The 13,549-nt window shown below is 40.4% G+C and overlaps 1 protein-coding gene across 1 annotated transcript; it reads right to left on the reverse strand.

The window, feature by feature from the left end:
• Positions 1-1,991: 1,991 nt before the first annotated feature.
• klf2a (Kruppel-like factor 2a) lies at positions 1,992-4,559 on the reverse strand. The gene is made up of 3 exons (XM_010871502.4): positions 4,190-4,559; positions 2,993-3,923; positions 1,992-2,870 (listed from the first exon to the last, which is right to left on the reverse strand). The coding sequence occupies exons 1-3, from the start codon at positions 4,250-4,252 to the stop codon at positions 2,695-2,697; spliced, it is 1,170 nt and encodes a 389-aa protein (XP_010869804.1). The 5' UTR covers positions 4,253-4,559; the 3' UTR covers positions 1,992-2,694.
• Between the last annotated feature and the right edge of the window lie 8,990 nt (positions 4,560-13,549).

Consider the following 13,549-nt stretch of genomic DNA (forward strand, 5'->3'; position numbering starts at 1 on the left):
AACTTTAAGAGCTATATCTGGCTGATGTCATTTTTACATAAACAAATGGCCAGGCTATGATAATTGCCTTGTGACCTTTTAGAACAAGCCTCTTGTCATTAGATGTTACTGCTCTGATACTTAAGGCACCAGTAACACAGGTGCTGCAGATTGAGCCACTTGGCCCTATAATGGGTTTTGATCTCCGCGTGGAGTTTCAGGTGTGCCATGGCAAAAAGCCAGTGAATGCTGTGGGTTGAATGGTTTCATACGAGAGGATACAGATCCTCTCTGGGTGAATCTAGAGCAGAGTAACATGAGTGTTATAGTGGCAAAGGGAGTCACAAAAGCAAGGCATACCATTCAAAACACAACTTAATCTGCTAGATCAGATTCAGAGATTATTTTGAATGACAATGACGTGCAGCGACGTGGTATAGATGTAAACATATTGTGAAGCCAGTAAATTGAGCCAACTGAAGGGGAAACCAGATAGTAATGAAAGCATGTGGAAAACATACTGTTTTATCTATAAAGATGTGTAAAGCATCAATACAGGACCTCTGAGCCCTAACTCATTTTCAGTATTCCCATACTCTCTTACAGAAATTATTTTCAGAGCAGTAAGTGAATTTAAAATGAGAGTTTACACTGGAGTAAGTTGGCTATTCACAGAGGCATTCTTACTTCCTCTTTTCTCTAAACTGGCACCTACAAGATGATGCAAAGTTTCCAATTTTTTCGTTTTAAGAAAAGGTCCTTCTAGGTATTCCCACAGAGCCCCATATAGACATTGTTGTGAGCTTTCAGTGTTCACAAAGGTCTCACTCTCTGTGGCTCTTTTTTTTTTTACACTGCCAAAGTACATGATTAGGTCAATAATCACTCAGTGAAGAGGCGTTTATCTTGAAGGACACTACACCTGACTTTATTGTCCAGGATTGCTGACGTGACCCAAATAGGCTGGCAGAAGTGGAGGATGGGTTCAATGATGTTGTTCTTTGGGTACCTTCATGTGATTTCACCTCTGTTTACTTCCACAGATTGGGTGCTTCATTGCTGGATAGCACGCCAATTTAAAATGAACTCCAGAGAATGTGCAAACATGTTTGAAGGGGCAGTTAAGACAATTGTAACGTTTTCCCTGCCCCTGTTTTTGGAGAAGTTGAGGGATATGGCTGTAGAAATGTTTTAGGGCTATAGTGTTTGTACTTTTAAATGTATATATTTTGCTTGCAAACATTTGAGTTAAACTAGCTTACGTTATGGATTCCAATGGGGTCTGACAGTTGACTAAACTCATGAGTCATTAATAAGTAAAACACTTAAAAACTCAATGGGTACAATGATATCCTTTTAGCTCCAAAAATTGATGTACCAACTGCAGATGGCCTCTTTAAGTAACAGCAGCTTAATGTAGCTTCATGCTTCATCAGCACTGCAATACCAATACAATAGAGTGTGACCCGGGGGAATACTGTAAGTGAAAGCTCTGAATATGTAGTACACTTTAGAAGAAACATGAATGTTATACATCTGTTCACCTGTATTTCATTCTCACAACGAATGTCCTTGTTCTTTTATCTTTTCTTACATTTCCATCCTGGCTCTTCTCATTGAGGCAGCAAGCAGGGTTACTCTTTCTTTCAGTGCGGTACGCCCCTGTGCCCAGACCCAGAGAGTGGACAACTATATTGAGCCTCTGTAATTATGTAAATGTAATGTTTGTATTTATAGGCTGCATGTGCCACAAGACTCTGGCAGTGTCGCCATGACAGCTGGAATACATTGCACTTAGAAATCAAGTTGTTAACTGCTCAGGCCTGAACTGGGCTCTAGGATGGCTGGCAGGCCATTCACACATGGACATCTATAGCACATGATTGATGTAAAGGTTAAGGAGCTATTGTTGCGTATCTGATTGCCAAATGTTACAGCATGATGTGGTGATTCACAACTGTCAGGGTTGCCCCATTGTTAGACAACAGCACAAGGATTTCACTCAGTCAGGATTAAGTTGTTCAATTAGTTTAATATGTACATTAAAATAAACTATTTACATTATATAAAAAGATATTTACAGGGAAATAATACATTTACTCAGAAAACCTTTACAGAACAGTCTTAAGTCACAAGACATTTAGCCCTTTGTCATGTTGAGATGGACACTATTTTTAAAGACCCTGACTTCAAATGTTATTTAACATATAAATGCACACACAGAACATTCAATTCAAGCCTCTGAAGACTGAAAGGCAGTTTTAGATCAAAACATTGTCTTAAAGCTTATTTCATGTGCATACATATACAACACATACATAAACGTTTTTGCCAGTAAAAAATATGGCACTCGTAAGATGTATATAATGGAAGGCACTATCTTGACTATCAAAACACATCTTGTTAATAACAATGTTATTGTCAGATTCCAGTTGAGTCACAGGTGTACTTAGGGCCAGCCTTCTATGTTGACTTGAATTCACAAATGCCAACACCGTTCAATGTACTTTTAAAGATCTTTTACAAATATTATTCGATATAAAATTACAAAGTAGTACCAGCTACATATTTCAAAAATAGTATTTGTGTATAGAATTCGATTCTATGTTTGACCGTGTTTTATGTTCTCATGCTGTTTTTCTTTTCAGACAAAAACATTTGTTGAAGTTGATCTTAGTTCATTTGGCATAGTTCCCAACCGTATGTGATTTCTTCTCACATGTGTCGTTTCATGTGCAGCGCGAGGTGGTCGGACCTGGAGAAGGCGCGCTCGCACAGGTGGCACTGGAATGGCCTGTGGCCAGTGTGCTTACGGAAATGGCGCGTCAGCTCGTCTGAGCGGGCGAACTTCCAGCCACAACCTTCCCAACTGCAATGATAAGGTTTCTCCCCTGTTGAATGACAAATGGAAAATAACATGAGTGTACTGACAAAAACGCCAATATTTGATACACAGTGTCAAATAGTTCACGTTTGCAATTAGCATACACAAGCAACGATTAATATTTCTTACCGGTGTGCGTTCTGTGGTGAGCTTTCAAATGTGAGCTCTTGGTGTAGGTTTTCCCGCATCCAGCGAAAGTGCAAGTGTGACTCGCTGTGCGCTTTCTTGGCCAAGAGCGACGACCCCTTTTTGGCTTTGAGTCCATCATCTCCAGCGGAGAGGACGGTGGAGTAAGCAGCACTCTCTGGTTGGTGGGCTGCATACCCATTCCGTCTTCGTACATTCCGAACTGGTGTGCGCCCTGGTATGGAAGCTGCATCTGTGGGGGTGGGGGCGGGTGAGAGTGAGAGTAGCCCGCCGCGGAGCGGTAACTCTGGGAGAAAGTCATAGAGTGGCACATCTGGGGCTGACACTCAGAGCTCATCAGGTCGTCTGGGCTAAGAGGCGGTGTCATGTTCCCCGCAGCCCGCGGAGAGTTGGCTAGTCTCGGCTGCTCGAAGGACATCATGCACGAAACGTTCCCCTCCTGCTTGATTTTTGGGCAGCTCTGCGGGACCATTCCCATAACGGGTCCGTAACTGTCCATGGATGGCTCGACCTTAATGTTGTCTGGAAAGTCCTGATGCGGGAAAGCTGATGAACTGACAAGAAATCTCCCATGGATGCTGTTACCAGAGAGCTGGTGGCAGAAACTACTGTCAAGCTCCGTGCGCAAGAGCTCTGCCATTAGGCTGTTGTAGGGCGGAGGTGGGCTGCTCATCTCGGGAACTACGTAGGTAGATTGCATCCCGGGGTGATACATGTTGCTCTGCTCCGCTAGCCTGTACTCTCCTGTCCCGGAGGTTTGATTGTTGTCTGTGCTAGTGGTGTTAGAGAGAATAAACTCCAAATCCAGGAACTTATCGAGCTCCTCATCGTCTTTTCGGTCCATACAGTTGTCCATGTCTTCAGGCACCGCACAGCTGGAATGCACAGACCTGTCCATTTCGCCTTTCCATCTCTGCAAAAATAAAATATGCCATTAGTGAAAAGATCATTTAATAATGATGTCCCAATTAAATGGAACATTAATATTTCTACGAGAAAAAATAAAAACGATATGTAACTGTTCAATTAACAATGTGTAAGCCATAAAGTAATACAAATTTATGCTACTGATTTATATATTATTATCTTACAGAACATATGGAATATTACACAGCAAGTAACAAACAGGTGGCTAAAATAAATCCAAAACATCTTAAATTCATAATCTCCGACACTTACATTTTCCCTTTGGTTTGCAAATGTAGAGATGGATGGTAAGGTCCCGGTTAAGGCCATTTCCATACGATGTAATGGCAAAATAAGTTTTTTCCTTTAATAATAAAAAAACTTATTTCTGTCTAAGAATATCAGCAAAATCTAAGTAGAGTCCACAAGAGAAACTATTTGTAGTAGCAAACCACTACTTCTCACTTGAAATAGTTTTTCAGAGTCATGTGCAAGTTTGATTGGTAGGAGTTCCTATACCTTATAAATATTGTAGCTAAAAAGCTGGACCAATTGTAAGAAGCGGAGGAAACACGCACTACTCGTCCCTAAATTTAGCCCTATATAAAGCTAGTGAGCTCAGTGAGCGCTTGTAGTCTCTTTGCTTTCCCTCTTGAGCTCGTGCGAGCTTTAAAGCCACATCTATACACGCCCCTTCTGCATAGAAGCCAGTTTAACAAGAATAACACGTAATGACGCAGTTAGCGACCGCCTCCTTTCGAAAAAAATCTAGTAAGCAATTAACACGTAGTTATGACTTGAATAGGGTTAAGATTCCGAAAGATGCACGCACGACACGGAGTGACATGCACGAGAGTCAAATGTACGCATTTAAGAAAGAACAGCCCTTTACACACTCATGTTTCAGTTGTTACTTTGGATATAATATTACTTACGTATTTTCTTTCAAAGTGAGAATGTCCAGATGTATGAAATGCATTGTCCTTCAACCGAATCTGAGCATACACAACAACCAACACGCATGTTTTATCCTGAAACATGGCTTGGCCAAGGCGCATAGACGTCGCCTGGACAAAACGCACTCTAAATTATTACGGTGCAGATTAGGCTTTCGAATAGGGTATACTGAGACAAAACGTTGTCATATGATTCTGCATTATAAACATTAAAAAGTGTCGTGTCTCAAAATACCCCCCCCCCCCCCCCCCCCCACATAATGCAAAAATATTCTCATATTACCTTTCTCTCCCATAGAGCTATAGCCGTCCAAAGATCTAGGGCCGGACACAGATTAAGCCTAGTCTAGGACTTTAAAAAACAAGCTCAAATTAGTTTTCTATTGAACCACATTTTTTTGTCCTAGTCTAGGCCTAATCAGTGTCTCCGAAACCGGCCCGTAACCCACAATAACACTTTTAATTTGGTAAATCAGTTTGCTCTCCATCACCCTATGAACGTTTCTCCCTTGGTCATTTGCGTATCATCATCTGTCAGTAAGAAACGCACTTACCCAGCGCAGCAGGCTTTTCAAAAATGTCCCAGCAACGAGGCGCCAGGCAGGCCGACATCTGCATCTTTTCACCCCTTCAAACGCTTCCGTAAACACTTGCTATTAAAGCATTTAACCTATATCAAGCTCCATTCAGGTGCAAATAACGAGGCTGAATGAGCGGCTGCTGAGCCTGCTTTGTCTAGCAAGATAATATCCACGTAGGTATCGGGTCTCTTGCGCCAGTTTCACAAACAGCCTTCAGCGGGTTGAAGCGGGGGGTACACTACATTTAAATCAACTTCACTGTTAACGAGAAATCTCTGTGTACAGTTGATATGATCAACAATTCTCTTGTAAATGTGTAAAACCATTCTCACTTTCTGTCTCTTGTTTACAGTGAACAATTGGGGAAGGGCTTTAACCCAATTTCTTATCATGATCATTCCTGTAATCATATCCCTCTAAAGTCTAAACCATAAATATCCTCTAATGAGTTGTCTTAGCTTCCTATCAGCCATCCAAATATGGTCACCCCACTGCCATGAGGTCTCCAACCAGTAACCACTAACATGAACATTATATTTGCTTGTTTATCAGTTAAGCCTCAATTAAAATGCCAAAGCAGTGGTGCAAATTTGGGTTCCTTTGTGCCAGTTCTACTTTACTTAACTGGTGAACATATCAAAGTTGGGCTCTGGCAAATGTCTCACTATATTCTTACTCAACAGAGGTCACAACTAACCAGTTAACATTACTTGGTAGTAGTTAAAGTTTCTGACATTAAGCACCTTCAACAGGAGTCAACTATGTTCGAATTCTTTTCAGCAAATGACTGTTATAAAATCCACATAAACTGATTATCAGATACAACCGTAGCCCACAGGTTATTTGGGTCAGCAGTTTCAAGTAATTATATTATTAACTTCTAAAGCATTCAAGAAGAATAGGTGTGGTCTTACTGTTAACATGGTGTTCCATCCTCAGGACAAACTAAATTCAGTGTATTAATTAAAGGTTGGCCTGGGATGATGTGGTTTGCAAACTGTACATACATGTATGGCATTCCTAAGTCATTAGTAAGGGTGTCATCCCTAGGTTACTGTATTGCTCTACGAAATCAGGTGATGCAACCATCTCCTAATAGAATGGATTAATCAAGATGGGATGTGTTTGCGTAGTTTTTTGGATGGGTTTGCATGGTTTTTGGATGTGTTTTTGTGGTCTTAGGAATCCCACCTAAGATTTTAGATTTTCTAATGCTGTATTCAAATTGGGAACAGGATGGGACAGACAGAAGCGGCAAATTAACTTGTTTTTACACAAGGCTGTATGCATGTTTTGAGAAAGAAAATTATAGCTCTGTTTACATTGAGTAGCTTATTTTGTCATGAAGTGTAATGCTTCATGGTGAATGGATAGCAAAACCTTCAGGCAAAATATATGTTTAATGATGACACAACCCATTCACACTTTTAATGATAGTGGAGAGTAGTAATGTTTGCTGTAAAACCTCTAGTGATCGATTGAGCACTGTGTTCAACAGTGCCTAACAAAACAAGTTAAAATTAATTCCAAAAATAATTAACTGAATTCAGCACTAGGCAGGATTTGAATGACCATAATAGTATTTTTAAACTTTAGTGACAGAAAAAAGACAGCAAAAGAGAATATATCTAATTATTATTATCAGAAAGACCTACATTCAAACATTTCTGGTCGTGCTCCCAGTCCTTAGAGTTTAAAACAACTCACGACGCCCACTGAACTGACACTTGTTCTGGTGTGACAAAGTGCTTCATTATAACCATGGCAAGTAAAATTCAACGCCTATGTCTGCTACCTGTGGCTTACTGAACTTCGGACAGATTCTGGAGACATTGTTCTGTTCTTGAGGTTTTGTAAGATTTCTTAAGGGTTCTTCACAGGTCACCTCTCAGAAAGGTGTAGGAGGCAACTGTCTTACAGGAACACTTGGCCTAATGGGACTTGCAGCTATGCCACACTCCCCTCACCACAGTGTCCAGTCCTCACTGCATTTGTACGTGCGCATAAATCATATCTTGACCCCATTTCCCTTTGTTTGATGATTCAGAGAGCGGTGAGGCAAGGGCAGCGGTTTGTTCGGTGGCCAGACATTGTTTCCAGTATATGACTGGGTTGGTGAAAACATGCACATCGACCAGACCATACGTCGATGTGTCAATCAACTTGGGATTGGTGGAGAGTTGAGAGTGGTGTGTAACAAAGCTGTATTTTCTCACTTTGACGTTATTGTATTTTTTTTGTGTTGATCAAAAATCCATAATGAAATCCATTTTGATTTCATGTTGTAACAATAACATTTGGAAAAGTCCAAAGGGGGTGAATACTTTTGAGAGCTACTATTTCTATTGATAGCTAACAGGTGCAGGTACGGGCATAATTGTATCCAAATTTCAGTCATAATTAATATATTTATTTATTATCCTACCGCTTATTCATTTTTATATATGACCACATATACAGTAGTCCCAGAAGCAATTTGTTTGACTAAAGAGGAATGGGGTTATTCAGTAGTAGTATCAAATGACTGCATATGGTACCCTACACCTATTGCTTGTCCATTTCTAGTTGGAACTTCAGTGCAGGGTCATGGCTAATTGAATAGTTGAAAATGTATTATTTATGATCGATGCACAGTAGATATTTTAACTTAAGAAGCTAAAGTTTCTTTACCTTGTTCAACCGGGACTTTACATTTGGTACTCAGGAACCTCTCCTCACAAGGAACACTTTTGGCTCAAGAATCTGTAATGTTTGACACAGAGTGATTACATTTGGCACACATGCTCAGGGATTTAATTCTCACTAATCCACATAATATATCAGACACGACTGGCATGAGTATGACTAAACTTGGGCGAAATATTTGTCTTGTCATAGTGATTTAAAAAATGACCCTGATTGGCCTACAAGGGCTATTGATCATCCGTGGGAGACTAGATGTTTACGGTTGCCTTGTTTTGACATGGATTTACAACTCTGGAGTTGTAGACCTCAAGTCTACTATCTTGCTGCGATACATCTTCTCTAGCTTTTGTTTTGCAATAAATAATAATAAAGGCTCATACTGTGTTCTGAATGAATTAGATGAATGTCAAAGCATTTCTCTAGCAGGCTTATCTGAATCGTGTTATGTTTCTTATATCTTTTTTTTTTTTTTTAACTACTTTCCCCATGTCTAAGAGTTATGAATGCCTGGTTTGGATAAAGTGGGCCTCCTCAGTACATATTTTATGTCTTTGTTAAACTTCTTGGAAACACCTGCTATCCTTCTCCTCTTCCCTTCGCACGGCAGGAAGGCTATCCCGTTTTCCGTGTGTGCGCTTTCGGGAGACGGAGATCGCTGGACAGAAAGAGGGAGAGAGAGCCAGAAAGCCCCTGCCAGAGCCGAACAGAGGGAGTGAGAGTTCTGAGAGTGAGTGGGCTCTTGCTCTCCTCTTATATAGGCGGGTTATTTTTAAACACACACCCCTTGCTTATTACAACGTTTCCTCTCTGGGCCACTCAGGAAGCCCGCTTGGCTCCATATCCTGCTCACACGCGGGCCGATTCAAAGGGAATCAGGGAAATAGTGCTGAGACGACCATGCTCTGAAATAAAAAAAATAAAAACGGGATAAAGGGGGATTAATCTTTTCAGAAAAAGGGTGTCAGTGTACAGACTCAGACGGTGCAGGTATCAATGGCCGGCTGGGGCCTCTTCCAGGCCTTGTTGAAGTGCACCTCTCTCTGAATATCTGAGTCTGAAACGGTGGCACAGATAAGTGCGAGACTGGCTGATACTGTTTACATTTTTGTGTCCCTAGGGGATTCCGTCATGCTCTGGGGCTCCGACTTGACAACAGAGAGAAAGAGAGAGACAGATAAAGACTACTATTACTTTGGTAGGCAAGAGACTGTTAAAAAACAGTATAAACGTATGGGCGGAAGAGAAATGGAGGGGTGAGAGAAAACCATGCATAATAGTGCTTTACATTGGATGGGTTCCTTACTTTTATACGGCAATGTTGTCCTGATTTTAAAATAATATGTAGGGACCAATTCTGAGAACACAATAGAAAATTACTTTTATAAAACATTTCTTGCCTCTACAACTCTACAGGCAATTGTTTTCTGTAACCCTGAGTTGTTTTATGGAAAGATTTTTCAAAAACATAAGAACTTCAAAAAGTCCCAGATTTTCCATTTTATAAACTTTTAGCTTTGGGATTTTTTCCAAAGATCTGCCAGTGTCTGTTAACAATTAGTGGGTATTTAGTATTTAGTATTTGCAGGGGAGATTTTTTCTTTTAAAATTTTATAAGATTAAGCCTCTCAAAGTGTGAGGTCATCAATACAAAGCACCGGTAATTGAACAGTGTACTGTACAAGCATTTGCCATATAACAGTACTTCTGAATAATAATAAATGTGTATCTAGTTTGAACTTGAGTGAAACTCTGGGGCGCTTCTGTAAACACTACAGTGTAGGTCTGTTTTTGCTGCACACTAAGGAGACCTCCTCCCCTTTCAAAACAAGACGTGCCAGAACAACACGAAAGGCCTTATTCTATAATTGGCATGTTTTAGGGAGTACATGTGGATCTAATTGGTATGGCTATTCACTGTGGAAAATAAGTCAATTTATTAGCTGTTAACACCAGATCATACAGGTCTTTTTGTGCCATGGACACATACCCTGGCTGTTAAAAAAACACTTTTATTTTCATACAGGTGAAAAGGGTCATGCATCAGCGCAGTTGTAGTCTTTCTCATAACGGTTAGTCTCAGTGTTGTGTTGTTGTTGTGAAACCTGTATGCACTCTTCCAGATTCAGCTGGGGTCCATGTAGTTGGGGTGGGCTGAGTCGTTTGGTTTCCCTGTGAGACCAGAACCCATCGGCATCATGTCGTGCTATGATCTTACCCTGAATACATGAAAGCGGCATCCTCATTCCTCCAACGACCAAAGACCCTTCCTGTGATGCTGAGATGACCCTGGCTTGAGATGTTCTGGAGTTGAACCTGGCAGGTTTCAGGAAATTTCAATGTTCTAGATTCTTCTCCGCTCTAAATTTTGAAACCACAGGATTGCCAAAGGATCTGCCAGAAACAGTCGTTCCTTTTTATTTAGGAGCGGGAATTACAGAGCAACTCGTTACAATGCAGAGTTCAGTTTCTAAAGCAGAGGCAGGCCACAGGATTTTTATACACAACTCAAACCACAAACTCGCGCACACTCGAACATGTCGCCTTAAACTGTGCCAGCTGTATAAATATTATAGCCTGAGCTCAAACACAGGTTCCTTTTTATTCCCACTTTGAACTTGCCATCGTGCAATTCCTGCTTGTAATGCACTATGGCGTTTATGCACCTAAAAAACTGATGTTACCAAACCACAAATTAAGGAGACATTCCTTGGCCGAGAGGAAGAGGGCATTTTTTACTCTCCTTTTAGAATGTGACTCCTTAAAATGCTACCTGAGAGATCACTTAATATTGTGGTGTTTTTCCAACTCGGTTGCCTCTATCATTGTCAACCTATTGAAAAGGTTTGAACATTTTTCAATTAAGATATTTTATTTCAGTAGGACTGACTGTAGAAGTCAGCCGGTTAGAAGTGTATTGTTTCTTGTTGCCATGGAAAGCTTTCATCACTGTGGTTACATTTATTTTCATCATCAGGGGTGAAAAAAATACTGAAATATCCAAGTAAAGTAGAAACACTTAAAATTTTGAAGTACCAGTAAAATACTGGGTAAAAGTTAAAAGTACCTGGGTAAAAGTTAAAAGTACCTGGGTAAAAGTTAAAAGTATCTTATTTAAAGTAATCAATGTAAATGTAACTAGGTTTCTTTAAAAAGAAACCATAGCAAAAACAGTTATTATATTTGCTATAGTTTCCTTAAGTAAATTTTTTAATAAGCATTACATTGAAAAAGGAAGTGGGGAAGATAAATACAGTAAGAACTACGTTAATTCACTCATTCACTCACTCAATGCCTTTCCTGATAAGCTTCCCCTTTCAGCCAGTCACCAGGAGTGGAAAGATAACTGAAATATCTAACTCAGGGACACGTAATGTTACTTTAGATACTTTGTGCTAAAGTAGAAGTAAAATTACTGACTTTGAAAAAAGTGTTTGAGGAAGCTATTTACAGCTAGACCGATATTTAGTGTTAGTTACTTTATGTCCCGCCCATATCATCTGGGTACTGTGTCACTCCTGTACATGTTATGCTCTAACAGAGTTTTTTTTAGTACCTAGTAGAAAAAAATAAATAAATGTGTTTCATAGTGATGTCTGAGTCTAGATGTTTAGTTGGCATTGTCCTTATCAGTCCTGATGTTCTCCATTTTCTGTCTGAATCAATTTCTACAACTCCCAAGATTCCCATCTCTTGTTGAAGGCAATGAGCAGTGTCACAAATACAGCAACTGCTTTTAGAGAAATAGCTTGCAATGTTGAACCATCTGAATGTGAAATTGGTGTCATAGCTGATGTTTTTGTTGCTAATATTACCACCCCACCTGGACGCAAAACAAATGATAGGCTGTTGTGAGCGACATGACAAGTTGATCCCACACCATTGGACAACTGATCACTGACGTACAGTCGGGGTTAATGTTAATGGCCGACCTTTTTAAGTGCAAATGTCAAACCAAGACCCGTGTGGCTAGCGAACAGGCCTTGGCCGACACGGTGGAGCCCTCCACTGACCAACACATCCAGACTAATTGTGGAAAAATGTATGTTATATAAGGTGACTGACTCCTATTCTGAGCCTTATCTATTCCAGTACAGCGACACAGTCATCTCATTAGATAAGAAAAATACAAAGTCAGCGTTAATTATCAAACACGAAGGTGGCTCCGTCCCTGCCATCTTATAAAGGGAGGTAGTTGTTTTTCTAAAACAATTTCACTGCAACAATGGATGAAAGATGTGCAGCCTTTAAGAATGAAAAGTCACATCTGCCAAGATGGCAAAGTTGACTGGATGTTCTTGATGGAGAAGCTCAAGATGATCCTAGGGTCAGTTCCCCTTGAACATTGTAAATCCTTGTTAATCTAAGGAATGTGGTCTCTAAATTTTCCTTGTCTCTTGCTCTGTTTAAATTTAGGACATGGCTCGAAAGACTTGTAGCTGTCCCTGTCCAAAGTCCTCCTGGTTGTGTTGCAGATCAAGACGATACCTGATGATTCCAGCTGCCACTCAGCTGACTCTTCCTCACCCCCTAGACTGTCCCTGTCCTCGTCCATCTGGTCATGCTTCTGACCTGGATTAGGTTTTATAGACTCTGGACACAGCCCACATGCATGTATTAATTACTACCGTTTGTACTCTTAAAATGTCCACCCGGCACAGCCAGAAGAGGACTGGTCTCCCCTCCGAGCCTGGTTTCTCTCTAAGTTTCAACCGCTTTTAGGGAGTTTTTCCTAGCCACTGTTGTTGCTTGCTCCTTTCAGGCTGGGTTTCAGGCTGGGTTTCAGGCTGGGTGTTTTGTAAAAGCACTTTGTGACAGTTGATTTAAAAAGGGCTTTTTAAATTGATTTGATTTAATACTGGATACTGGGTCTACCCACTCCAGCAGGCACAAGGTCCCAAACATCCCCGGCTCACAGCCTTTTTCCAACATAAATTTCTTTATTTGAACTGTTGTCTGAAGGTGGGCCTACCTATCATCTGATTAATACCGTGATGGATTTAATATGGACTGCGGTAACTAATTATTTATTTGAGAGGTGAAACTGCATATTCATAAGATTTTATTTAAATGCATTATTATGCAAAGAACCCTGCCTTCTACATACAAGAAGGGCAGGGCTTACATTCACTTCCAGGAATGTGAAAGGTTTACGAAGCTAAAGCAACTCAATCAAGAGTTGCAGCGCTAAAGCACACCTTGAATGACTGTCTATGGGTTACTAGGAGGCTTCTACTGTAAATGTACACTACCCTTGGACATTTAGAAATGTCCTTGTTTTTGAAAGAAAAGCATTTCTTTCATTAAAATAACATCACGTTGATCAGAAATACAGCGTAGACATTGTTAATTTTGGAAACGAAAACACACCAGTCGCAACATCGAATGTGAAGAGGCAACTCCATCTGAGTTCT

Source organism: Esox lucius, chromosome 8, assembly GCF_011004845.1.
Source record: "Esox lucius isolate fEsoLuc1 chromosome 8, fEsoLuc1.pri, whole genome shotgun sequence".
Taxonomy (NCBI): domain Eukaryota; kingdom Metazoa; phylum Chordata; class Actinopteri; order Esociformes; family Esocidae; genus Esox; species Esox lucius.